At 28.6% G+C, this 27,460-nt stretch overlaps 1 protein-coding gene across 1 annotated transcript in view; it reads left to right on the forward strand.

Annotated features, from left to right (window-relative positions):
- LOC113548091 (nuclear hormone receptor FTZ-F1) overlaps positions 1-27,460 on the forward strand; it is a 61,752-nt gene that overhangs the window by 7,997 nt on the left and 26,295 nt on the right. Inside the window, exons 2-4 of the mRNA XM_026948761.1 lie at positions 7,025-7,078; positions 7,378-7,434; positions 23,778-24,164. Of these exons, the coding sequence (XP_026804562.1) occupies positions 7,025-7,078; positions 7,378-7,434; positions 23,778-24,164 (498 nt within the window). The remainder of the gene's footprint in view (positions 1-7,024; positions 7,079-7,377; positions 7,435-23,777; positions 24,165-27,460) is intronic.

Raw genomic sequence — 27,460 nt, forward strand, 5'->3', positions numbered from 1 at the left:
ACTATTGCTATTATAGGCGTATAACTTGAATAAATACAAGTATCTACTACATTCTATGTTAGATTTGCGGTTCATTTGTGTGTACATATTTTGTATTATTATTATTATTATTATTATTAAAGTATGAATATGATTGTTGATGTTTTTAAGATTGTTGTTTCCTTATTATTGGAATAATGCAATGTTATTAAACGATAATATAGAAATTTTGTTAAAAATAAAAAGTTTTCACCAAAAAAGTAAATGTTTATTCTATATTGTAATTTAATTTACAGTTTATGAAATAATGAGTGGCAAAATGAGCGGATCATTTATTTACAATAATTTTAAAATATGAATATTATAACTAGCATAAATTATGACAAAAACAGGTAGATTTGCACGTTAATACGATGTTTCTCATTTTATTCACTTTTAAATTTATTAACAATTTCCACTTTTGATTTTCTTACAGCGGTAGTTTTTTTTATAATTTTACAGGATTTTTAATTTTAGGAGAAAGAGTTTTGCTGACTATATAGGGTGATTGACTAAGCATATTGCTTTCCCTCTTTTAAGTTTTTTCTTCATATAATACAGTTATTTAAAATCTTTTAGAATATTTAAATTTATCTAAAGACTAATTTTCAAATTGTTGAGATTTTTGTACTTTTTAAAAGTGTTCTGTGGAGAAAAAACTTCCGTTTTCCAGAGGAAAACTTCCCCTTTCTACTGTAAACTATTTGGTGGATAATTTTTTTTAAAAATTTTGAAGTAGGTACCAAAATCAAAATTTCAATGATTAGTTCTTGAGTTATTTTATTTTGTGTATCAAAATTAATTATAGGTTCAAGATATTGGTTTGGAAGATATGGGTTTTATGGTAGTTAATTTGAAAATGTTTGTAATTTTTATTTGTCTATCAATATTTATAATTTATAAAAATTGTCCAACCACTAATAAATACTAAATACGATATTGCATTATTTTATTTTTTGTAAAACTATTTTAAAGTTTATTATCCTTAATATAAATATTTTAATAATTAAAAAAATGTATATAAAAAAAATTAAAAAAAACATCATTGTAAAATCAAAACTATACGTTCAAATTATGAATTGATGCATCAGAATGTATAATAAAGTTGTCCACTACATATTTTATAGTTAATGGGAGTAGGGGGGTTCTTTTTTGAAAAACAGAAGTTTGTATTGCTGTAAGACACTATTTAAGTACTACTTAATAAGTTGGTAGTACAAACAATTTTAAGGATTAGAAAATAAAATCTTTAATAGTATATTTAAAAATTCTAAAATTTCAGAAATTAAAAAAATTCATTATTAAATGATAAAATGGGCGTGACTATCCTTGATAAATAACTGTATAATAATAACTAGTATATAATAATTTAGATTTTTAGATTTTGCTACTATTATATGTAGCATATAATGTCTTAACTAGATTTACATATATTATATAATAAAAGTGGATAAATATTTTTTTTCCAACAAAAAAATAACTTGTACAAAACAATCTTTATAGATCTTTATAGTTGTTATTTTATTAATAAAACAAAAAATTGACTATATTTTATATAATAATCAACGATTAATGATTATTAGTTAGGTTAGTACTTACATATTTTTCCCGTACCGATGACACAGAATCACATAAAATATGATCGGCACGGGACGAAATTGAAAATTAAATTCGCACAGGTCGACCTATTTTTTGTTCGCGAGGTCATGCGTTCCCGCCCACATTTTCACGCAATCGCATGCGTATCCTTTGGGACTCATTTCGCGTCCCGGGTTTTTCCTCCCTGGCTTACCACGGTCTCGGGGCGGCGGCCTAGTTTCGGTCTCATATTTTCATCCCTCTAACCGGGTCACTAGCAATAAAGGCCTTGTCGCAACTCTACTATCGTTACATTACATTATCTACACTAAGATTCAGGTATGTGTTAAATAGATTGTACATAATTACAATCATACATTATATAAAATGTGTTAAAGTATTTTAGTTTTTGACTCATGTTTAGAATATTAATAAATGATTTACAATTTGTAACTATTATAAATTTATAACTTAATTACCTAGCTCGTGAATTGTATAGTTAATTAAAAATTAGTTAAAATAGTTCAAATATATAGTTAATTATCGATTTATAAGAATATTTTGTATTTCTGTACAATTTGGTATAATACGTAGTGTAAAAAAATATATTTATATTATTTATGTTTTTGTGGAATAATATATTTTTTTAAAACTATAACAGTGTATATTTTATATTTAATTAATATTTAGAAATCATAATAAATGTATCTAACTAACATGAATTATACATGAATATTCTACATACCAAATAAAAAAAAAAAATTTACAGCTGAATGTAGATGAATGCATATTCATTAATCAATATCATTTTAGAAATTATATAATAATTTAGGTAATATAATATTAAACTGTAAATAATAAATTCTTTTTTTTTTATACAACTTTTAATATGCATTAAATAAATTAAATATGTACATATTTTTTTATTTGATGTTCAAATCTACTTAAAGCCATTGAAGTTCAATTTTTTAAAATTATATACCAAAGTTTATTCAAGAATTATTAATGAATAAAAAATATTTCATTAGCATTAAAATATTTCTTTAAGATAATGGTTAATTAAAAAATGATGTTAAGTAATAATTGTAATTACTAAATTTACCGTTAATATGATGATACATTTTTAGAAATTAAAAACAAGTTAAAATGTTTTTTAATTGTGTTAGGAATTGCTAAACAGTTAAAATAAATGAAAAAGTAGTAGGTATGCCAATAATAATTTATTAATTTTCTTGTTTCTTTGTATAATATTTAAGAAAATTTAAAAAAAATATTAAAAAAACGATCTCTTAAAGGCATCATACTAAATGTGATTTTTTATCTTAAAAGATAGTATTTTTTATCACCTAAAAAGTGTTTCTAAACTAATGTTATATTTTAAAATTATTCTAAATTCCTTATTTTGCTCATATTTTAATAATTTTTATAATTTTTTTGTTTTTAATTTAATACTTTTTAAATTGTTGGCATACATTTAATAATTTATCCTATTTTTATATATTTAACGATTAAACAGTATACATCTTTTTAATAATCTTAGAAAAAGTAATATTTTAAAACTTGGTAATTACTAATTAGGCTAATTTATTAACTGTCTTTGCAATGCTAATTATTTGATTTAAAATTAGGGTGTTATTAACAATACGCAGATTTTGAAAGTATTCCATCATTTCTAAAAGTAACTTAAATAAAATAATAATACTTATACAAAAAAATCATAATTTATTAATTGGTCTGTGTTTAAGTGCATAATATAGGAAAATGTGCGTATTGTATTGTAGATTTTACCTTGTCTGGTATTCCCTAGGTCATTACAACTTTCACACGCCCTTGATTATAGGGATAGGGTGAAAGTGTTTTTTAAGTCTATATTTAATGCAAATCTTCTTAAGTCAGATCATTTATATAAGTATATAATATGTATTCACATATTTTAAACGCAAATCGTTTAACATCATATATTGTTACAAAAGTTTAAACAATACTAAGAATGTTTTTTGTATAATATATTAATATACATAATATGATCAACACAATAGTATTTGGTATGGTGTGGTGTGACTCAATAGCCCGCAGTTTTTTCCTCTGCGTGCGCGCGTGAATAATAATGCGACGAAAATGAAAGTGAAATATATATATATATAAATATATACTTATATAGTATTATGTATGTATATATTTGTATCGCGTAATATTGTGTAGTGATCTTGTTAAGATTCGCGTTTGACCTACTGACATACATGGGGTATCTGACATTGGCCCACTTCTCGGACCGACATAATACTTATGTGAGCGTTTTTAAAAAAAATATATATAAATGTCTATTTATTTTCTATATTATCATTGATGTGGTGTATTATTCCGGCGTTATCTCATTGCTACCGACCTTGGAGGTAATCGTGAAGTCATTCCTGAATTGTGTTACCTTTCCCACCTATTTTTTATGACCCACTTAAATTGCAAATTGATCAAATTAACTTATTGCTATTTTGTGAATGATAGCCAATATTTGTTTTGTATAATATTTCTAGTCAATTTGCATTTAAGCAACATTGTTTTTACGATGAAAATAAATGTATTAATTGTAATACCTTCACCTCATACTTACAAGTTTAACCTTGGTAGATGTGTATTAAAGGACAAATCGTTATTATACTGAAAAAATTAGCACTGATTTTTGCGAAAAAACTAAATCTTTCTCCAGACTTCCGAAAGATTCTCTTTCAAGGTTAAAAGTATCAAATAATATAGTATTAATCAACAATTTGTTTTTAATATTTCATCATTCGCCTTGAATCAATGTTTATAATTACTTAACTGTTAATGTTAATAATATATAATACTATAACTATCAAATTAAGAATAATTAAGAATAAATTAGAAATTTCATTTTTAATATGTTAAATTTTAAATATAGCAATTTATGGATAAAAAGTAATGAAAAGCTGTTTTCGGGTCAAAAATCTATGTCTAAAAAAAATTAATGTTTTTTATTAGATTACGTAAAATTTTAAGTCGTGAACATATATAAGTCTTTAAATACCTATGATCGAGATCTGAGATCTTCTACCGTCTAAATTAACTCTTATGTCTTATAACTAAACTTCGGGTGTATCATAACGGTATAAATGTATAATACGTATAGACGTATAGTGGTTTCATTTCCATTTAAGTCACCAAGCGGCAAGCTATCATAAACGCAATCCATTATTATTATTATTAAATTGTATAGATTGTATAACTATAATAAACAATAAAAAAAATGAATTGAGTGAAATTATATTTTAATTTACAAATAAGATTTTTAATGGAAGGAATAATGTTGTATTCTTTTATAATAAAAAAATTGCTATTAATTTTGTTAATTAGTTTCTTTGAACATATTGTGACAATTTCATATTTTTTTCGTATACCTACCTTATATTAGATAAATATTTTATTTAAATTTTATAAATCCAATTTATAAATTCGTATGATTTTCTAAATTTTTTTTTATTAAAATAGGTAGGTACAGGTTTATTTATTATTTTATGTACTTTAAAAATATAATCGAATACCCCTTGAAAAATACCAATAATTTTAAATGCTTGTATTAAGCTATATTAGTTTATTTATGAAAAAATAAATGTTATGTACATCGTTTTAATTTGTGTTTTTTGATTTAATACAAAATACATATAAATAAATTATAAATTATAAATTATTTCTCTTATTTTAATTATTTTTAAGTATATCAAATACAATTTATAACTAATAGAACTTATATATTTTTTTCTCCGTAAATAAATTAATATGATGTGTAAAATAAGAATACATACCATTACATACCACCTGACTATAATGAACTAAGAAAGTAAGAACATTATTTAATTATTAAAGCCACAATAGTTACATAATATTGTGTACTTTTCTAGCACTATTAATAACATCAACATAGTTATTTTATACAATAAATGTTCTTACAATATTATAGACATAGGTTAAAAATAAATCCTCCAATAGTATCTCTAAGTCAATAATTTAATGAATGAGTATAGACAGGAAAAGGAGTTTTCTTATGAATTTAAATAAACATCTAGACTTTAAACTATGTCGATTATAATTTTTGACCCAAATCGTTGACCATTGACCCTTATCTTATCACACAGCCAGGCACTAATCTATTTATAAATTTGCTTAACAAAGTAATTGGAACAAAAAAAAAAAAAAAAAAAATTGGCAATTTAATATTGCGCACTTGGAGTACGTTCAAAAGAGTGTTGTGATATCGGAATTTTATAGACGGGCTTTGCAGCTGGTACCTAAAGCTATTCAAATATGTTTTTAACCACATGATTGATTTTTTTTTCTGGAAGCTATATTTGTATATCGAATATTAAACTGTACTTAAATATATATGTTTATAATGTATACCAGGTGATTATTTTTTGTTAAACAACTCATTATTTCTCGTAGAATTAATGTTTTTGAAAATATATTTTTTTACTTAATTGTAAATAATTTTTAAAATAATGTATGTTTATGTGTATAAATTTAATTTTGGACTATTGGTTTATAAACCAATGTAACTGTAAATATACTTCGCAAAATTTTGATCCACTACTCCACTCATGTAAGACTTATAAATTAGATACTCATCAGAAATTCGATTTATACATATAGATTGGTTTTTATAACACGATACTCATTTTATTGAAAACTAAATAATTTTGAAAATTTTGTTTTTTAGTTCATTAAAATTTTTATATTTTTTTTGTTATTTATTGGCAAATAAAATGGAGTGATATAGCAATGGTACTTCGCAAAATGTTGGTTCACTGCAGTTTATAAACATTTTAAATATTGATAAGTTATAACCAATTAGCTATATTTGTTTGAAATTCAATTTTTATGTACCGAAATGAATGCTATTATTAAAAAATTTAAAATTTAAAAATATTATAAAAATAAAAATTACATAAAAATATGTTTTCATAAAATGTTGTTTCAATAAACATTTCCCCCTTTTTTGTGAATAATAATATATGAAAATTAATTATTTTCTTAGTTAAAATTTAGTTGTTTTCTATAATTATTTTTGTTCGATTAGGTTACTATATTCATCATGATGTATTTCTACGTGTTATTAATTTTTTAATTATGACGATACTTATTTTTTTTTATAAAAAATAAATTTCTTTAACGTTTTAAAATTCTAATATTATCAATTGATTAAATGTATAGAAATATGTATTTTATATTAATTAATATGATTTTATGTTAATTGTGTGATTTCGTTGTATTCTTATATTATGTGTATTTCAATGTTCCATTACATTTTGAAAAATGTAAAGAATTTGTAATTTTTAATACTTAATTGGTATATATCTATATTATATCATTATATTTATATTTTTTAATTGACGATGCGTAAATTGAATATTTTCAGATCAAAAGTGCATGGAACTCAGTAATTTGAACGAAGATCAAACATTCATTGATGGTAATTTGCATATTTAATATAAATATATTTAATTAACAATTGTAATACAATGCGTTTTATTAGTTATTTTATTGTTACCGTTTTATTCGTTAAGCATTGCATAATTTTAATCGATTAAATCAATACTTTATAAAGATTATAAAGACAATTGGATGTAACAATTATATTTAACCGAGAATACAATTGTTAAAACAAAAACCATTACAGGTGCACTATCCTAAAAACAAAAACATAATTCTGACTATGACATTGACTTTAAACAATATGAGTTTATAATTTCTAGTTTCACTTTTTTTCAGATCCGAAGTGCATGGACTTGAGTCATTTGAGTGACGATGATCCCAATTTCATTGAAGGTAATAGTGTTGAAATAATTAATACAGTTTTAATTTAAACTTATATTTGTTATACCAAGAAATCATGTGTGCTGGGGCAGTTTGTATTTTCCCTTTGACCATACGTGTTTGAAATGATCGTAAATTATATTTGTTATGAAATCAGTTTTCGTTGTTTTAATTGATTGTTGTCCGTCTATTTATTATTATTCTAATCACAGACGGCGGATGAATGCGTGCAGTTATTAGCTCAAGGCTATAGCAGGGCCGCTAACATTGTGATTAGTGACCCACTTTTGAACGATTCGCCACGATGTGCTCAAGCAAGGACGGCAAGGGCCCTCTGCTCTCTCCTTCCCCCGCAAATATATAATAGTGTCACGGTCGCTCCGATTCACCTAATTCAGACCTATTTTTGGACAGCCCTAAGATACTTAAATTCTGGTATCATAATTTTAGAAACCACCAAAATAATTGCAAATATCGTGGGCAATAAAAATAAAATATCCACTATTACTGAATAATAAAAATAACAATGATACCTTTATAAATTATTGTACAAAATGTAATATAATGGTTAAGGGATTAAGTTGTTTTGTGATTATAATAACATCTATACATACTTCTATGGTAATTGTATTATTCATCTGACCGCTTTTATTGCTTGTTGAAATCTTCAATTTAAGTATTCTTTAGCACGTGCTACGAATACCTCTAAACCACTTGACGTAACAATAACAATTCAAATATTCGTTTTATAAATAGGTCTTTGGGTCAAACAGGGTCGTAAAAAGGGCCAAGCATTGTGTTCTGAAATTCGGCGTGTAATTCAGCTATAAATTATTTACATGTTAAAGGGTGAATAAAATCGAAATTTTTGGAACGACATACTCGGACAAGTTACGATTGGATAGAAAGCGAGCTAACCAAGGACGCCGCCTCAATAAAACAGTAAATCTTTACGCCCAGTTATTCGGACAACCGTAATAATGTCGTTAGGCGGCATCCCTTTAGTTGTGTTAGTTTTACAAAATGTTTTGTCAACAGTACCCTTGTAAATTTCTGGTTATCTTTTTGGGGATTTTTATGTTGACAAGTCTTGAACTAAATGGTCTTATTAAATGACAAGCGTTGGTAATAAATTGTGATGTGTATGTCAAACGATACTATGGTGAGGTGTACACAAATGGTATATTTCAAATAAAGCCATAACTTAGATTTATATTCTCAAAATATATAGCCTACAGCGTTTATAAAGTATATTTCAGTTTTATTTGGTTCATTTTCAGATAGTATAGATATATCTATATATTTTTTCATCTATAAAAATTCTCTATTATTGAAGTATTATTCAATCATAAAATTTAGTTTAATCCCAACGATTTTTAACATTTTATTAATTGTATCATTTACAATAAATAATATCTAATAGTTATTTTTATGTTGAATTTAATTGAAATAGGTAATTAATAATGTAATGGGTTACACATTTTTACACGTTTCTTTATTCAGTCTTCTTAATAAACATAATTTTGACTTAGGACAGTATAGTTTATTAGGTTTGTTTTAAAATTTTCATTTTTAAAACCACATTTGTTTAGGTATTGATTAAAAAAAAATTTTGATTTTGACTTTATTTGTTTTGAAACTTAATCGTATGTATTTTAATATAAAAATTATGTGTAATTATCATTTAAAAACTATCATAAAATAATTTATTTCTTAAAAGATGCATTATAAATTATAATGGTTATAAAATATTAATTAATTTTATCTAAATACATAAATGGGTTATACAAAACCCTTTAGCTAGATAACAAAATAATATGAGTACAAGTTTCACCTTAACTTAATAATAGTAGGTATAAATGTAAATTAATTTATATGTGTATAAATATGGTAATAAAAAATAATAGTATTGTATTCTCAAGTTGTTCAATAATATATTAGATTATTAGAAATATTATTTGTAAAGTAAATTATTGTTATAGTCCTTAATATTATAAAATATTATTGAAATTATGTACTAGTCTTTTTAATTTTGTTAGCCAGTATATAAATTAGTATTTAATTTATATTAAAGTAAATAGTCATAGCTAAGCTTTTACATCTTTAAGACATATTTAAATATTTTCATTGTTTTCTTTAAAATTCGTATACACTTTAAATGTTAAATTACTAGCGTTTTAAATATTTTTATATAAATACCTATTGATAGTATTATAACAAAAAAGAGCAGATTTTTAGGTGTTAGAATGTTTAAAATATTATTTTAATAATGTACTCTAAAAAAATCTTAAAATATTCTCCGAATAATCTTTAAAAAATATATGTTGAAAATCTACTTTATTTCTTCAAATAATTTAAAAATCTGTGTACAAGTTACAGTAAGAAACATCATTTAAAGTAATTGTTACACACCTTTTTTATAGTAAATTATTTAAATTCAGTCATATTTGAAACACTAATAAAATACAACTACAAAACAAAATAAATACAAAACAATAAATAATTATTGCACACCTTTCTTTGGTAAATTATAAACATTTAGTTGCATTTGAAATAATTGAACAATTTCTATCATTTTTTTTTATATCAATAAAAGATATGCCATCTTAAATATTTTAATTCGAAGTTATTTAAAATACCACTTAATGAACATAAACTTATTGTACATATATTTTTTTTATGATTTCTTAATATTCGAAAAATTAAATACTATTTACAGTAAATTAAGACTGCTCAGAATAGTTTATTGAATTTACTTATAATTTATAGTTTTAAAAAATAACAATATAACATTGGTTTATGTCATTGTAAGCAATGCGTGACGATCCACATTCAGTTACTGTTTTCTGACATCCTGTCCACATGATGGTTGTAAATAATATAAGTGATTATATCAGATAAATGTATACATATTTTAGATTCTGTGTGACGGATCGATGATTATATTATGGCATACAATGACTCAATTTTTTTTTTTTTAGTGTTTTTTAATAACTTTTTATATCATTAAAAAATGCATCCATTTTCCAACATTAAGGGTAGATACTAAATTAGATGTAATTGGTATTTTGAATAAAAAGACACAGTATATTTCAAAATAATCCGGGTAAATTGAAAAAAATTAAGAGAAACGGGAATAGATTCTATTTATTTGTTGTATATTATTAAAAACAATTTACATCTAATATCTATATGCTTATAATTTCCATAAAATATTAATTTAGTCATTTTTCAGATATTATATTATTTTCAAAATATTTTCTATCTATGTTTTTTTCTGTTAATAGACTTGAAATGTTTTTAGTATTTTTCGATAAACTAATAAAAATCCTTGAAAATTTAAGAAAAGCTTCCTTAAATTTGTTTTAATGTAAATTAAAAAAAAAGTTTATTATAAGCCACATTATTTTTTAAAAATTATTGAAAATCACATTTTGATAGCATTGCATATCAAAATTGCGTAAATTTGTCATCTTATTATTATTATAAAAATATTAACCGAAAAGAACTTGGAGCATTTCAATACTTAAATCATTTTTTTTTAAAGTCATTTTAAATTTAATAGTTTTCTCTCGATAATTGTTGATATAAAACATTATGCTATATTAAAAATCTTCTAAATATTAAACAAGATTTACTTTGTTTTACTAATTTTTATCGTTATAATCTAAGTTTTTCACTCTTTGAATGACAGTTTACATTTTTAATTCCATATTCCGAAGAATAATACTACTTGAAGTATTTCAATCTAGCAAGATTAAATTTTTGACTAGTAGTTTATTTTTATAACTGCAGTTATAAGTATTTAAAATTTAGTTAAACGGAGTAGTGGATCAACAATTTTGAGGGTACTCTTTATAACTATTTCGCTCTTCTGTAATCGTTCAAAATTCTTGGATAATATTTATAGATTGAGGTGCTTTAAAAAATATATCGCTTTGGAATGAGTAATTAAAAATGACAACAATAAAAAATAGTAAAAATATATTTAAAAATGTTAATAAATTTTAAAATAATGTGTGTATTACGTTAAATTAATCAATTGTTAAAAATAATATCAAAAATATATTTTTTTATACAAGTGTTTTGAAGTTGAGATGTTAACGAAATTTGTAAAACTCACAAAAATATGACAATATTTTATAGTTAAAAATGTATATTTTTAATATATTAAACAAGGCTTAAAAATTGAATGCATAGTTTCTCTAAAATTGATTTTACATAAACCTAAAAATCTCGTTACATATGGATGGTTTTTATACATTAATTTTAAGTGTACATTTTGATTTGCACTTCTGTTTTTATTATTTGTTATTTATTTTGTTGTATTTTAAAAATTATTATTTTTTTGGGCTTTAAACTTTTTACCATCATGTATACTATACACAATGTAATTGTTTCAAAATATTTAGATTAATTTTAAGCCATTTATACACACCGTTCTACGGTTGGTCTAAACGAATAGCAGCTAGAATAATTATAATTATAAATTATAATCATATATAATTTGGTTTTGGAAATATTAATTCATCCTACTCTATTACTAATTGATAATTGAATTAATAATATCATTATAAATATATAATAAAATATCCTTAAGAAGTATATGTTGACAATCTCTAATCAAATTATTTTTCATCGTGTACTATGATTTATTATGTATATCTAGTCAATGACGAGGTACGCTCTAAAAAAAACTTACTATACAACAAAGGGATTTCCAAAAAAAAAAAAGATTAAGTCAATTTATGTATATATTTTGCTGTTGTTCAAAATAAGACAGTATATTATAATTATACTTATATATAAGTGTTTTAATAGGTATTAAAATCTTAACGAAATCAATCAAATCTTGTATAGTTGTGTGGAACATGATAACTACTGATTTCAAATGATTTTATTATTCTATTATTTACTGACAAGTTTTGTTTTAAAATATTTTTTTATTTTTATTATCACTTTTTCCAATTTTGATGGTAAAAAAGGAGGCGTTGTTAAATCCAGTGTCATTAAACCTCATCTACAACCGCAGAGTCATTACTATTCCCAGTGGCAAGTCGACCATAATATTATAACGGCCGGTCGAATGGTGGATACACACGGATAATAATTACCCAAAGAATCCCCGGGGTTGGTTGACCCGTGTGAGAATGAAAGAAAGAAAGCACTTCGGCTTTCTGAGTGAACTCTAACAATGAAGACTGATGATGTCGACCGATAAAAGGGACACGAATAGAAGAGACGAAGGTAGGGAAAAAAGTACGTGTTCAATTTTTTCGGTCACGGGTAATAACCTTAGCCGTTGAAGACGATTGCTCCGGTTCAGGAATTCTATAAGTAGGGGTTCCCAAAAAATAAAAACAATAAGTATCTATATATAAAAGTAATAAAATCCATTAAAGAAGTAATCGTATTTAGAAGTCATTGGAATCCTATTAATATATACACTGGATTGTTTTAGACATTTTCTCATACATTTATTCTGTTTTAATTTTAATAAAATATCTTAATTGATGTTAATTTTATTGTTTTTTACTTATGTATTTGCGGTTAATATTTTGTATTTAATATAGATAAATAAGTAATTTGTTACTTTATTATCTAGTCAAATACGTTAATTTATGAAACTTTTTAATTTTATTATTTATAAAATGCGAATATATTAGTAAGAAAGTTTCCTTTTTACTTTTAATTAGTACTTGAATAGAACATATGTATTATTTTCAATCACTAATAGTGCTTTTGAATATTACGAAATTCATTTTTATGTACTTAGTGAATTAGCTAGCTATAGTAGTAGCTACACGTTAGCTACCTATTATATTGTCTTATAGGCGTTCCTCACGTCTACACTATGTAGGCTTACAACTATCATACTTTCACACGTGTACGTCCAAAAGGTTATTGCCTCCTAAACCAAAAAAAAAATCATAGACCGAAACTTTTCGACAGAGTTTGAATCTCATTGGCTGGTTCATGTTATATTTCTAGGTAAAATACTAATTGTCCAGGCAGCAATGTTCAGAATTCTTGTTCTTTGGTTCAACCAGATTCCATACTTATATATAATAGACTTTCACTTTTAAACAAGCTTCTTCTAGTTCATATTAATATATTTATTATGATTATTTTATTCACATTTATTTGATTACTTACAACTTATTGTGAACACTTTATAGCAATAAAGTAAAATAATTGCAATGTCTCCGGATAAAGGGGCAATGGTTATTTGCGAACTTGCTTCACGAATTGTAGTGCAAATTACTGTGCCTATACACAACGCCGTCTGTAAAAAATTAAAGTGTGGAACAACCATATTATACTATTCTCATTATATAATTATTGTATTTATTTCTCTAAAAATGTGTTATCATATTTATATTTTTATTAATATAATTAAGTCTTAAAATTTTAATGTGAATATTTTATAATAATTAGATATACCTACATACGTATTTTATAAATGCATAATTAAATATAACAGATTTTTGAATTGCATACAATGACGTTTAACACTGCAAGATTTAAAAAATTTTTCAATTTCATTATAAAATCGTAAATTATCATAAAAATTGGAAAATCGACATTTTAAATATCAGATTCAATAAAATTAATTTTATAAATTATCAAATTTACATTTATTATAATTATAATATAATTTTTTAAAAGGTGTTAAATATATAATTAATTTAAATCTATATTATGTATTTAGAGTTATCGATTAATATCATTTTTAAATACTATCAAATATACACATTTAAAAAAAGAAAAACTTAAAAATAGAAATTTAAAATAATACGTTTTATATAATTTGGACAGTATCATAATTGAATAATACAGCGAGGTACTTAAAAACGTCTGGGAGGTTTTTGTTTATACGTAATTAATATTATACGAGTAATGTTAAATATTGTGTGTATGATGAAAACCTACTGGTATCACTGGATACGCATAGAAGAGAGAGGGCTTGTATTTTTTTTTTAAAATCTATCCAACAGAACCGTGTCAAGGACAACTTAACGACACGGTCCATAGAGCTGTGATGAACCGGTTCCCCTCTACTGCAATGCAAACCATCGTTGATTCAAAATCTGATTGAAATCAAAAATTATTTTGTAAACGTATAGAATAAAACGTAGAAACTATAACACATCGGTCATATAACATCCATTAAGTGCCATTACTAATGTATATATTTTATAATATATGAATATATATACTGAAATATGTACATGTTCAGTAATAATATTGATTTCTCATATTTTATTTTAATTGTTTGTTCTAATTCATATATATTTTGTAAATATTTAGGTAAAATACTTTAATACATTAAAATTAAAACATAATTTAACATTATGAAACTCCAGTTGTATTTATTTATTAAAATGATTCACATTTTTATGCAAGTAATTAGTAGATCACAATAAAAAATGAAATGTAAAATATATTTATTATATTTAAAACGTTTTGACATCTTATATGATAACAAATAACCTGATATTGGCTACACTTTTAATCATATTTAAGCGTTAATAATTGTGAATTTCACCCTCTTTTGGAAACCTTGACCCAACTAACAAAAGAGCACGGTTGTTTCGAGAATCAACAGAAGATTCGTGTGGCTGTGTTTACATGTATATTATATATGTTATTATTACAATTCTTTGGGGATCACTATATGACCAAAAATAAAAACAAATTTGATACAATAGATATTTCACTATATACCTTCACCTATGGAACGTCCATAATGTCTCTGCAGGGATGTTGTTTTGTGTAAATACATTTTATAGCCAATTTCAAGCCCGTGAAAGGGAAAAATGACAAACAATTGAATTTAGGGTTTCAGCAAGGCCGTTGTCACACCCCCGACGGGCACTTATTGTTGCACGAAAAAGTGAAAATAACTTTCGGTTTTATTTATGTTTGTAATTTTTTTCTAGAATAAAATGCGTATGCCAATTCTTGAATAAATATTTGTATGTTTATTCGATATCGTTGTTCTACGCGAGATCTATATTGTAAAATTCATAGATAATCGGCAAAATAATTATCGTGTACTACAATCCGTGACGATTTTCTACGATTCTAGCATGTATAGAGCCATAGAGGGTGGGGAGTTATCTCAAGGACTACAACTTCTTGGCAGTTCTATTATTTTTCACTGAATTGAATGAAAACTTATTCAGCAATGTGTATGTGTGACCTAAAAAATAAAAATACAAAATAAACGTAGGTATAACAGCAATTTTATAAACTTTTAATTTAAATCAATTGACATCGATTATTATTATTAGTGATGAAAAAACCACATTAGAAAATAAAATCAATTAGATTTTCATAAGACAATCGATAAAACTCGTAAAATATTATGTCTTTAAGACTTAATTTGAGATATTGTGTAACAATATCTCTATACATATATACATATTACATGTCTATTACATAAATATGTATAGACTATAAAATCATTGTAATAATTAATTACTTTAAAAATAACAAAAGCTGAAAAGCCTATTTACATCTGAAATACATAATTTTTTAAACAACTACTATTTAGTTACTATAAGAACGTTATGATTTATTTGTTTTCATTTGTTTGGTCAATTTCTCTATGATATAAATAATATTCATAACCCTTATAAATTATCTACTGTATACGTTTTTAAATACGTAAACATTTAAGCTGATACAAAAAAACTAAATTTTATTTTATACAAATCACAATTAATGTAAATATTATTTTGCCTTCACTAAACCTTAAATATTATTTATTGTGAAATCATAATTTTGCAAATAATAAAAAAACGTGTGTCCGGGGTGCACTAAAATCGTAAATGATATTTCATAATAAATTTCTGAGTTATTTTTGTTCTCGGTATAATTTTCCGCTCAATGACTCGTAGCAAAACATAGGCGGGGACGTTATTTTGTCGGACTAAGTATTTCTCGCATTTGATAATGCGATAATACTGCAATATTATCTATATCTATAATTATAATTATCTCAGGAAAATGACTTATAGTAGCATACACTATATCATACTATTATCAATCGCACGGCATGGAAGTATTATTACAGTAGACAATAGTATAGGTGTTAATATATATAAATTATAATGTAATACGAGTAATACGACCACCAACAATATACCGGTCTCTTCGATATTTTCCATGTGCGACAATTGTTTTTTTTTTTTTTTTTACAAAACACATAGGTAATCCTTGAACCTACAGCGTGCGCGAGTTCTATTATGGTACCATAGGTATACTGTTTATTATTATTTACCATCGTTGTAAAATTATTGTTATTCCTATAGTACATACATATCAGAATAGGTGTATATTATATTTTATGCGATAGCGTTGTACTACGACGTCCGGAGACTTGAGAGTGACGCGTAATTTCTCATTGGGAATATTTTGGTATTAAAGTAAAGATATATATATAATCGTGTGTATATTATTCGTTTTCCCGATGTTTTTCTTTTTTTATCCACAACCGTTTTGTCCGGCGCATTTATTTATACGCGGGCGCGCTATTTATGTTCACGCGCGAAAATTTCGCGTTGAATGCGAGAGAAAATCCGCTACCGGGGGTGTCGGTGGGGCGGGGTGGGGTTGGCGGCTGCTGCTGTGGCGGCGGCGACGACGACGACGACGACGACGATGGTGGGATGGAGGTCGCCACTGACACAACCTGCCACCGTCACGGAGACGTAACTGGCTCAAGTGCAAGTGTTGCGATTACGTAAGTAGGTCGTATCGCGGTTTGGCGGCGGCGGCGCGCAGGCGCATCGCGCCGGTCGTTCCGTTCACGTGCCCAGCACAACTGCGTTAACGTTGCGGCCCATAACGTCTGCTATTATGTTTGTGTGTGTGTGTGTGTGTACATAATATTAATATTATGTACATAATAATGTACGAGCTTTATTACGATATACATCAATATTACTGTTGATTATCCCTGGCCAATATCTTGGGTTTTCGGCGGCGCCGGTCGGCGTATAGATTACGCGTATTATAATAAATACAATACACATCACTATTCACCAACACGCGTAATAAACGTACATGTCAGTGTGGTGCGTCTGTACATAATTATCCGCGCGTGTGTGTGTATGTGTACTAAATTATATTATGTGTGTACACTGTACAGCAGTAATATAATAATATAATATTATACAATGGGCTTAGGTCCCTCCGCCGCTCCACCCCGCTACGCACCACGCGCCGCACAAAGCCGCGTTCTGCCCAATCCCTTTGTCGTTCGCATACGTATTATGTAGAATCTATTATTGATATTATAATATTCTCGTACGAGTGTCTGTGTGTGTGTGTAATATACCTATACTCGCGACATGGTTATTATAATTTATTTGGGCCGGCGCGCGAGCGCACGACGCTATTTAAACATTTTAAACGCACAACAATTCAATTATTACGTTCAATTCCGAATTCGTTTGATTGTATGGTAATACGCGCCCGCGTGTCGTGTATACATATTGCATATTGTATATATTGTATATATATTATTATTATGTTTGACGCGATTTATAATTCCCTATTACCGCCCGAAATAGGCATATCTCTACTAATATAACATAATATTTCATATTTGCAGCAGAACACATTCGTTTATATATTATATGGCTCGAGTCTTATAGGTTTTTGAATAAAATTATCGAGTCTAATATAATATACTCTGAATATTAATCGATTACAAAGGTTTAGGGGTTTAAATGTCTCACGTGTAGTCAGTGCTATACGTCTAACGGATAGATCCCAATGCTATAACCATTGATATACTTAGATTGTATATAGACGCCTATATATTATTCTATATGTATATAGTATAAGTATACGGTATACCCTCTCGGGCCTCAGTCCTTACCCTCCTAACCAATTTACCGAATGGTCGCAGTGAGATACGAGAATGGAAAAAATTGTATTAAAATTTCGGTTGTACCCCGTAGACGCCTGCTACCGTGTAACTGCAGCTAATATAAATGTTGTTGCGTTGATGCCGGCTGGCCGATTTTTATATTTCGTATTTTATATTAAGGCCAAATCCCACGCGAACTTTGTTCTCTTCCAAACTTAAAATGCACTACGACGAATATGATATTGCGATCTAAAAAAAATATATATATATATAAATCTTGAAAACGGTACAATCGTACATTATATTATATTCCGTCTACACACGTAGTCGCGTATATTGTATAATAGTAATATATAATAGCTCGTATAATTTGTAGTATAATGTGTGCGAAACGCGTCTCAGAAACCTCAAATGTTATATTAAACGATTGCTGTGATCACTGTGTGTTAATGTTGTTGAGTGACCTTATGCGCTTGTACTATCTTATTAGGTTTCTATATCGATTATGACATTTGGTGGTTTATCATTTACGAAAAGAAACAACCCACGAGTGTTTCGTCGTTTATGTCAGCAAATAATAATTATTTAGAGACGTGACAAGTTCAAAAGTGTAGTAATTTTGTTTCATGATTTCGATTTGATTATGGTGTATATAATTTATATATATGTATAATATGTGTGTGTGTGTGTATACTTTATATATTTACTTAAATGTAATAATTATATACGATATTATTGTCAGTAACCTAGATACATAAATATGGTATTTTAAAGTATTCTGCAGTGTATGTGTTGAACTATGGACCTGCTTGTCCTAGCTCAAATAATAAAAAAAAGACGCGATAACAATCGATACGAGTGTCTGTTTTTACTTATATACGTTCTACTTTGACACATATGAATAATGAAATAGTATGCTTCGATTTGACATCAAATGCGAATTCATTTACACGATTTTTAAATATATAATAAACATATATTATTAACCTATCAATACACAATTCAATATGTTCAAATGTTTTTTGTGTTGAAAATAATTGTATTATTATACGTATAGAATAAGTAAAATATAAAAAAAAGTTTTAAAAACAATTTCCTTGTATCCATGTGTACTTTAAAAGTTAATTGTATTAAGAATTCATTTTGACGTCATAACATAAAATGCCGATTTCTTATCAACTATTTTATTGAATGTTTCAATATACAATAATATTATATTAGTCATCAATCATCATTATTAGCACCTATATAATAGGTACTGTTTTGGAGTGGTGAGATTATGAAATGCGTCTTGAGTTATTAAAAATTCAAATTTCAGACATTTTTAATGACAGTTTTAAATGAATGACACCATTATACCTAGTAACTAATAGAAGAAATTTTTTTTTATTTACATAAATTATTGTTGATTGACATTTTAATGGATTTAAATTTAATCACGCATTTATCACGCAGATAAATCGAGAACATAATATAGTTACATACACACATGAATTGTAAATAATAAATTTATTTGTTTTCATTATAACAATAATTAATTACTTCTGTGTTAAGCAATATGATATTATATTATCGACGTACGTTAACATACCTAAAAAATTATTATATCTAATAATGTTAGCTCATATTATAATATGTTTTGCCAATTATTCGTCATTTATTCGTTTAATTGATAACGTGTTCATAAAAAGGATTTTTATCGATTTTGTTCAAGTTGCGTGTGCGATAATATTTGTATGTATTTTGTTTTTCCCCTGACGACTGATAAGAAAACGAGAGCACACTCGATTATGTAGGTCAGTAGGACACCATATATACCATAATCCATATATCGTAAATATAATTGTACAGAAGCTGAATAGATCTACACTCGGCACTTGACATTTAGTTTTATATTTGTACAAAACGAAAACAATTGAACTTGCGTATTATGCGTGTAATTGTGTTTGCTCTTTATTTATGCTCGGTCGTCGTGTATACTCAACATACATAAATATAAATATATATTTGTATGAATATTTTTAGATTGGGTTCATACGGTTATTAAAAAACCCTAATTATAATATATTGGTTAGTTCTAAAGTTGTGTGGGAAATAGGTCACGTTTACATAATTATTTAAATATAAATTTTTTATTATTGTAAACCTTATGGTTGTTTAGGGAAAATGTTAAATATTGTTGAATAGATTTATTCTAATAACCCTTGCACCTGTCGACAGTATCAGGTGACTCCGCTGCGTGCGTTTATATATATATTTAGGGGCGTGTAAAAAATACTCGAAACGTTTATGAAAAGCAAAAAAAATCAGTAGGTATAATCTCCTGGTGTATAGAACAAATTAAAAAAATAAGGCGGACTTATTTTTTTGTATACATGCTGTATGTATAATCGTTAAGGGTCTGATGAGATGATTATATTTTCCCTTGGGAATTGGGTCAGTAGGGTGACAACGACAAGAAAAGCTTTAAAATATACGACGGAAGTGGGCATGACAATATTTTGATGATGTTTTAGTTACAATTAACACATTGAAATAATGATTAATAATATCACACCTGTTCCGTCTCGTTTTTTTTTATTTAATTGTATTTTGGTTATTATTAAATTAAATTTAATAATATGATTTGATATTTTCTATGTGTGTCGTTTAAAATATATCACTATAAATATTTTTTTATCCATTGATATTACTTGTATTTTAAGTATGTAATTTAATTTTCAAATATTTGTTATTACAATATTATTATTAATAATTATATTCTTATGACATAATAATATAGATTAAATTTACTTAACAAAAACGAGTTTTAAAATTATATCGACATGAAACGAATGTTATCAAAGTTTATAGGATAATCCTGTCTGTAATATTAATTAACCCTATTTTATTGAGTAACTTAATGATCGCACCTAGTTATTGTGTAGGTATTATATTTAGTGTGTACAGTGTATAATCTGCTTTCAATCTTTTTATTTCAATTTAGTATTTCAATCATAGGTTACCTATATTTTTATAACCAGTAAAATATAATTTGCTTATATAGACGCACCATTTAATGTTTTCACATTCTGGTCAATCAATTATATATAATAATTACAGTCTTCTAAAGTTTGAAGATACACTTGCCAAAATTATTATAATAATGAAACACGTTTCACGTCAGTTAAGTTTAACATAGAAAAGCTGTCCTCTTATAGGAAAATGATTCTCTGTAATATTCTAGTATACGCATAATTTGCATACAGTTTAATTAACAATTAAATTATTAGACAGTTGCCACATATTGGAATTTATATTGGCAAATTATGCATAATTTTTTATTATTAAACTAATACACTAAAATATTCGTATTTTATACGTACGTATGTACAAACCGATCAATAGATCAATAAAACATTTAAAGTTTAAAAACGTTTGAAACGATTGTGACGATGGAACAAAAAAAAAACACATTTTTCTTAAAACACCGTAATATATAGTCACCACTCACTATATTATAGTGTATAGTATACTATTATAGTATTAAAGTGTAGGTACTATGCTTATGAGGTTTAAACTGTTTAAAAAATTATACGATTTCAGTCTAACTTGAGGTTTTAACTGATCCAAGAATAATTTCGTATAGTTACACTGTATACCACCTATTATAATATGTAAAATTTGGGTATTAAATATATAATAAACCGCATGTTTATCAAAATCCTGCGATCGATACAATACGTATAAACATGACTAACTACCTACGATATTAAAATTTAAAAGTTATAAAATACCTAGAACTATTACGCGTGAATTACGGTTTTTTTTTATGATTATTACTTTAACTTAATATTTAACTCGTTTTTTTCCCTCCAAATATATAAATATATAATATAATAATATATTAGTTAATTATTTAAGCAACCTTGAGGAGAGACGCGCGCGTATCTTCGTTCACCACCCCTCTTGGCGCGCGTATTCCAACACACACACGCTCACATCACACACACTCACGCTCACATATACACGCGCACACAAACACACATACGCGCGCGCGCGCTAACCCGCCTTGCTCCGTGTATCGGACTCATTGTGGACACACACATACAGAATTGAAAGTAGGTCATTGAGATCCCCCCCATGCCGTCCCGCCTCCGACTATACGACCGCGCCGCCGCCGCCGCCGCCGCTACCATCGCCACCGCCGTCGCCGCCGCCACAGCCATTACGCGTTGCCCCCACCTCGGGCCGGCCCCGTCACTTTCACTTGTTTCAGCCGTTTCGTCGTGCCGTCCGTGTCAGTGTGTCTGTGTGTGTGGTATCCGATCTTACGGCCACGGCTAACCTGACTCTGCCGCGAAGTTTCGTACATGTGTTCGTCGAGCGCGCTTGATTCGTTGTAAAATAAAATACGTCCTCTCGCGGTACTTGTAAAAATTTTTTTTTTTCAAAAATCGTATCGTTTTATTTTATTCTTAAAATATTTTTTTATATTTATAAATCTCGAGTTAGTGTGTATATTATACGGATATAATATAATTCGGAAAAAAAAATCGTTTATTTAATTTTTATAATAATAATAATAAATAGCCGTTTATTTATTATTATAATAATTTTCGGAATTCGTGTTTGGTCACCGTTGTGTCGTCGCAGTCGTACAGTGTCCGCGCGCGCCAGTTGTGTGTCGGTCCCCCACCGGTCCCGGTGCGTGTAGCGTGTAGCGCGCGCTCGTGTGTTGTGTGTTCGTGTAGCGCGCGCGCGCCCGTGTGTGTGTGTGTGTGTGTGTGCGGCGAGCCGCGCAACGATTGCGTTTCGTCGTCGTCGTCGTCGTATAGTCGTCGTCGCCCGATTCAGTCTCAGTGACGAAATCGGGCCGGGCGCGTTGTTGTGCAAACGAGTCCCGCTAACCTGCAGTGCAATAGCCATAGACATGACGAAAGCCGACAGCTAGCCGCCCCCCGTGTCTTCACGCGGCCAGCAACTACAGCGACGACATTCCAGCGCAACGGCCGTCGTCATAACGTCAAACCCGTCACAGCGCTTTTTACGGGTGCTGTAGGGTCATTATCTCGCCCTACTACCCCTTACCGCCCCGCCAAAGAACCCAAATATATATATATATAGTACATTAGAAAAATATGCTCTCGAGCAGCCCTTATTCGTGACAAATAGTGCGATCCGCGTGTCTTGTGGGTGCCCCTCCGGGACGCCCCGTACGTACGTCATATGTTAGCAGCCGGCATGGATCACTCTGCCAGTTATCTGTCCCATTTCGGGCTCAGCCCGCCACAGGCGTCCGGCGACGATGGCGGTGACGATTCGCTGTACCAGCCGCCTGCCTCATCGCCGCCCCTGTACCAGTACATGCCGCCCCAGCACCAAACGCCCTCGTCCAGCGCGGCCGCCGCGTACTCGATGATGGGTGGCAGTAACCAGGGCTGTTATCAGCTGGGTAATGTGGATACAGCATATTTATTCGGTTCTGCAGGTGGAAACGGTGGCGGAGGAGGAGGTGGCGGTGTGTCCGGTTCCATGGACGGCCTCCAGCAGTACGTGGCCGTCGGCGGAAACGGCGGCGGTACGCCCGTGTCCGCGGCCGCGGCCGCCGTCAACCCGTCGGCCACCGGTTCCGAGCTTCCTGACACCAAGGAAGGCATCGAGGAACTGTGTCCCGTGTGCGGTGACAAGGTGTCCGGTTACCATTACGGTCTACTCACGTGCGAGTCGTGCAAAGGCTTTTTCAAACGGACCGTACAAAACAAAAAGGTGTACACGTGCGTGGCCGAGCGGTCGTGTCACATCGACAAAACCCAAAGGAAGCGGTGTCCGTTCTGCCGGTTCCAAAAATGTCTCGAAGTCGGCATGAAACTCGAAGGTTAGTGTCTTTTGATATTTATATTACTTTTTATTATTATCACTATATATATATATACCTATACTTCACCGGTCTGTTTTGAATGTTTCGAGTACCTCTATACATATATATATATAACTACATATACATGCGTTCGCGTAAAATCGTGCTTTTTAAAGTTGTTTACCAATATTTTAACGCCGAAAACTTATAAACGGCAGTCGCATAAATTCATATAGTAATTAAACTTCGAAAACATGTCATTTATCATGATTCGTTGGAAGCGCTTAATTATTATTATTTGGGTTGAAGTATTTTAATAAATTTTACGTTAGTACTAATAGACTAATATTATCAATAACCGCCACCACCTGCCGCCTGAAGCGATTAAAAATACGATCGAAAATCGCATTTGTCTGACATGTACACGTTAACGTACAAAAACAAAACGCCTCATGTTTAAATTCTCAAATTGCGCAGCGTGTATCACCTATTATTATGTAGTTGTAGTAATTTGTCGTGTATAGTCACCGGGCGATATGATATACGTAAAATAGCTCTAATAAATTTTACGAGGGATTTGTCCACGTTTGTCGAACGTATACAGCTAACAGCAGCGCAAGTGTACAATTTTGAATCATCCGCCCAATTATTTTAATTAAATGCTTCTCTCCCGAGTTCAAAAAACGTGTGTGTGTGTGACACAACACTCCTATGCTACTTTACTACCTTTATAATGTGTAGCGATAATAATATTGTTTGTAAAATACGATACCGTGTTCGCAATTTCTGTCCGATGAACTAGTTTGCGTTTGAGTATTGAATCGGAAAGCTTTTTTCTATTATCCCGGTGTGCAGATTAAATTAGAATTGATTAATTCGTTATTATTTCTATTTATTTTTTAAAAATGAATTAATTCAAGTATTTTCGTTTAATTATCGTGTTTTGAGGAAATGCGGGTCACGTAGTATTGTGAATTTCCAACCGCGCGTACAGGAAAAAAACAATCAAAAGTACAACTTTGATAACCCGTATTTTCGATTTTTTTGAACCCAGGTTATTGTATGTATTAATAATCATCAAAGTCAGTATTGCAATATATTATTAATAAGGTTCCAGAGAGTTTCGAGGTTGAACGTTTTGTTTTAATTTTCCAATGGGCCTACAATAAAATATACACACACAAATGAATTGTTATTTTATACAACTTTTGAGTCTTTGTTTATGCATGGTTATATTATTACCATAATAATATATTAGTGATATTGATTTTTATTGACGGTAACCCGTGGTGTTAACTTTGTCTACTATAAAAATCATTTTCCATTTATTGCGCAACAGGAGGGAACGATTCCCATCATACAGTTAGTATACACATATATTTTATGATATACACATAATGCGTAGAAATTGTAGAACTGTTGATCTTTTAGAAAAACATATATATTCTTATATACGATTTTCCGAAATAGTAATCACGCTGCAGTCGTCAAGTTTCTATTTAAATTTTCCTAGGTACGTTAAAAGTTCATTCCGATCTTTGGTCGCATAATACTGTCGTTATTTTAAAATTTCTAGTATCTTTACTATAGTCTCCGCATTTCACTTATTTACGTTATCCTAGTTCATCGCTTCAACGTAAACTTAAAATTATGTATTGCACGTTGGGAAAGAAATTTCAATTATAAAATATTTTCATCTGTGAGTCAATACACTAAAGTTAACGTATCGTGTATCATTTGTTGTGTAAAATAATTTGTATTTCAATAAACGATAACGGTAGTATAATAACTAGTGCAAGTAATAAGATGTATACATTATAATTGTCAGGAAACCGCATAATTTTGATATGATACCATGTTAGATAAATTCGGTAGTTTATAATTTTATATGATATAATGCATATTAAAAAGACAAATAAAATCGTGATATTCACATATGATAGGGTTAAGTAGTAATAACCTAACCTATGTACCTACATGCGCTGTAAGTGTTATAGGTTTGTAAATAATATTTAAAAAAAAACTTGCTCATAAGATTTTTGTAACAAGTTGTAAAAAACACATTTACTATTTTGTAACTCGTATTATGGGGAATATATACACATAGAGATAATAATGATAAAAAAAACTCGGGTTTTCTGTTCCACAGACCGAATCCGTGTCAAGATCGTCAAGATTTTCTCAGCGTCCCCCCTCCCACCATCTATATACATTGCTTTCCACCATTCTTCCATGACATCATACAGTTTATTATTATTACTATTATTATTATTTCTGCTATTCTATTACAAGGCGATTCGTCCCACCGGTAGAATATCAAATACATAATAGAAATACATATATAAAAACGACGATATATTGCATTTTGTATTTATAATCTATTCAGTCCTTCGGTTTTTTTAAGAATAAAAAAAAAGTTAAAATTGTATAACGTATTATGTTATTATTATTGTATATGTCCATATATATATAATATATTCGGTGTCCATGTATATGCTACGTATTAAAGTAATAATAATAATAATAATATTATTTAATTTTCGATGTCGTATAGGTACTACAGTATGTACTATACGTGTACCGGGCGGTTAAGTGGTGGAAGGGAGTAATGTGGGTTGACTATAGAATAATGATAAAAATTGTGGCGCATTTTTATGGTTTAGATATTATAAAATGATACACAACAGTTGTACATATATACGAGTAACTATATTTAATATATATAATATTATTATCAGTAATAATAATAATAATAATAATTGGTTTTGGCATGAAAATTAACCTAATTTCCCGCTATAGTGCACCAGAGTATAATATGTGTATATAGATAGACATCGAGGTGTATTCTGTACGACGTATGTTTGTGACGCTGTCGCGCGCTCGTGTGTGTGCGTTCAATCTGTTATTCTATTGAAATGTACACATCGAACTTCCGTTCTTTTAACCGCCGGGGCGCTATGTACTGCTGATAATCGCGTTCGGAAATCCTGTTCTGTGTGTAATGTGCATTGTCGATTGTTTTGTAGCGATTGTTGCGTGCAATCTGAAAATTGGCTCATCACAAATCGCATCGATTCGTACTAAACGCATTTCACGTTTTTTTTTTTTTTATTCCGTCGTCGTGGTACACGTAATAAAACACAATAAATATATATTATCACGCTGCGGCGGTGCAACATATACGGTCAAAAACATATCGGGCACGATGCTTGCGTATACGACATTTGCGTGCGTGCAGTGTGGGTGGTAAAATTCTCCCCAAAGACTATACCGTGTATAGGTAATAGCAATAACAATAAAACGATACGTATCGA

Source organism: Rhopalosiphum maidis, chromosome 1 (genome assembly GCF_003676215.2).
Source record: "Rhopalosiphum maidis isolate BTI-1 chromosome 1, ASM367621v3, whole genome shotgun sequence".
NCBI lineage: Eukaryota > Metazoa > Arthropoda > Insecta > Hemiptera > Aphididae > Rhopalosiphum > Rhopalosiphum maidis.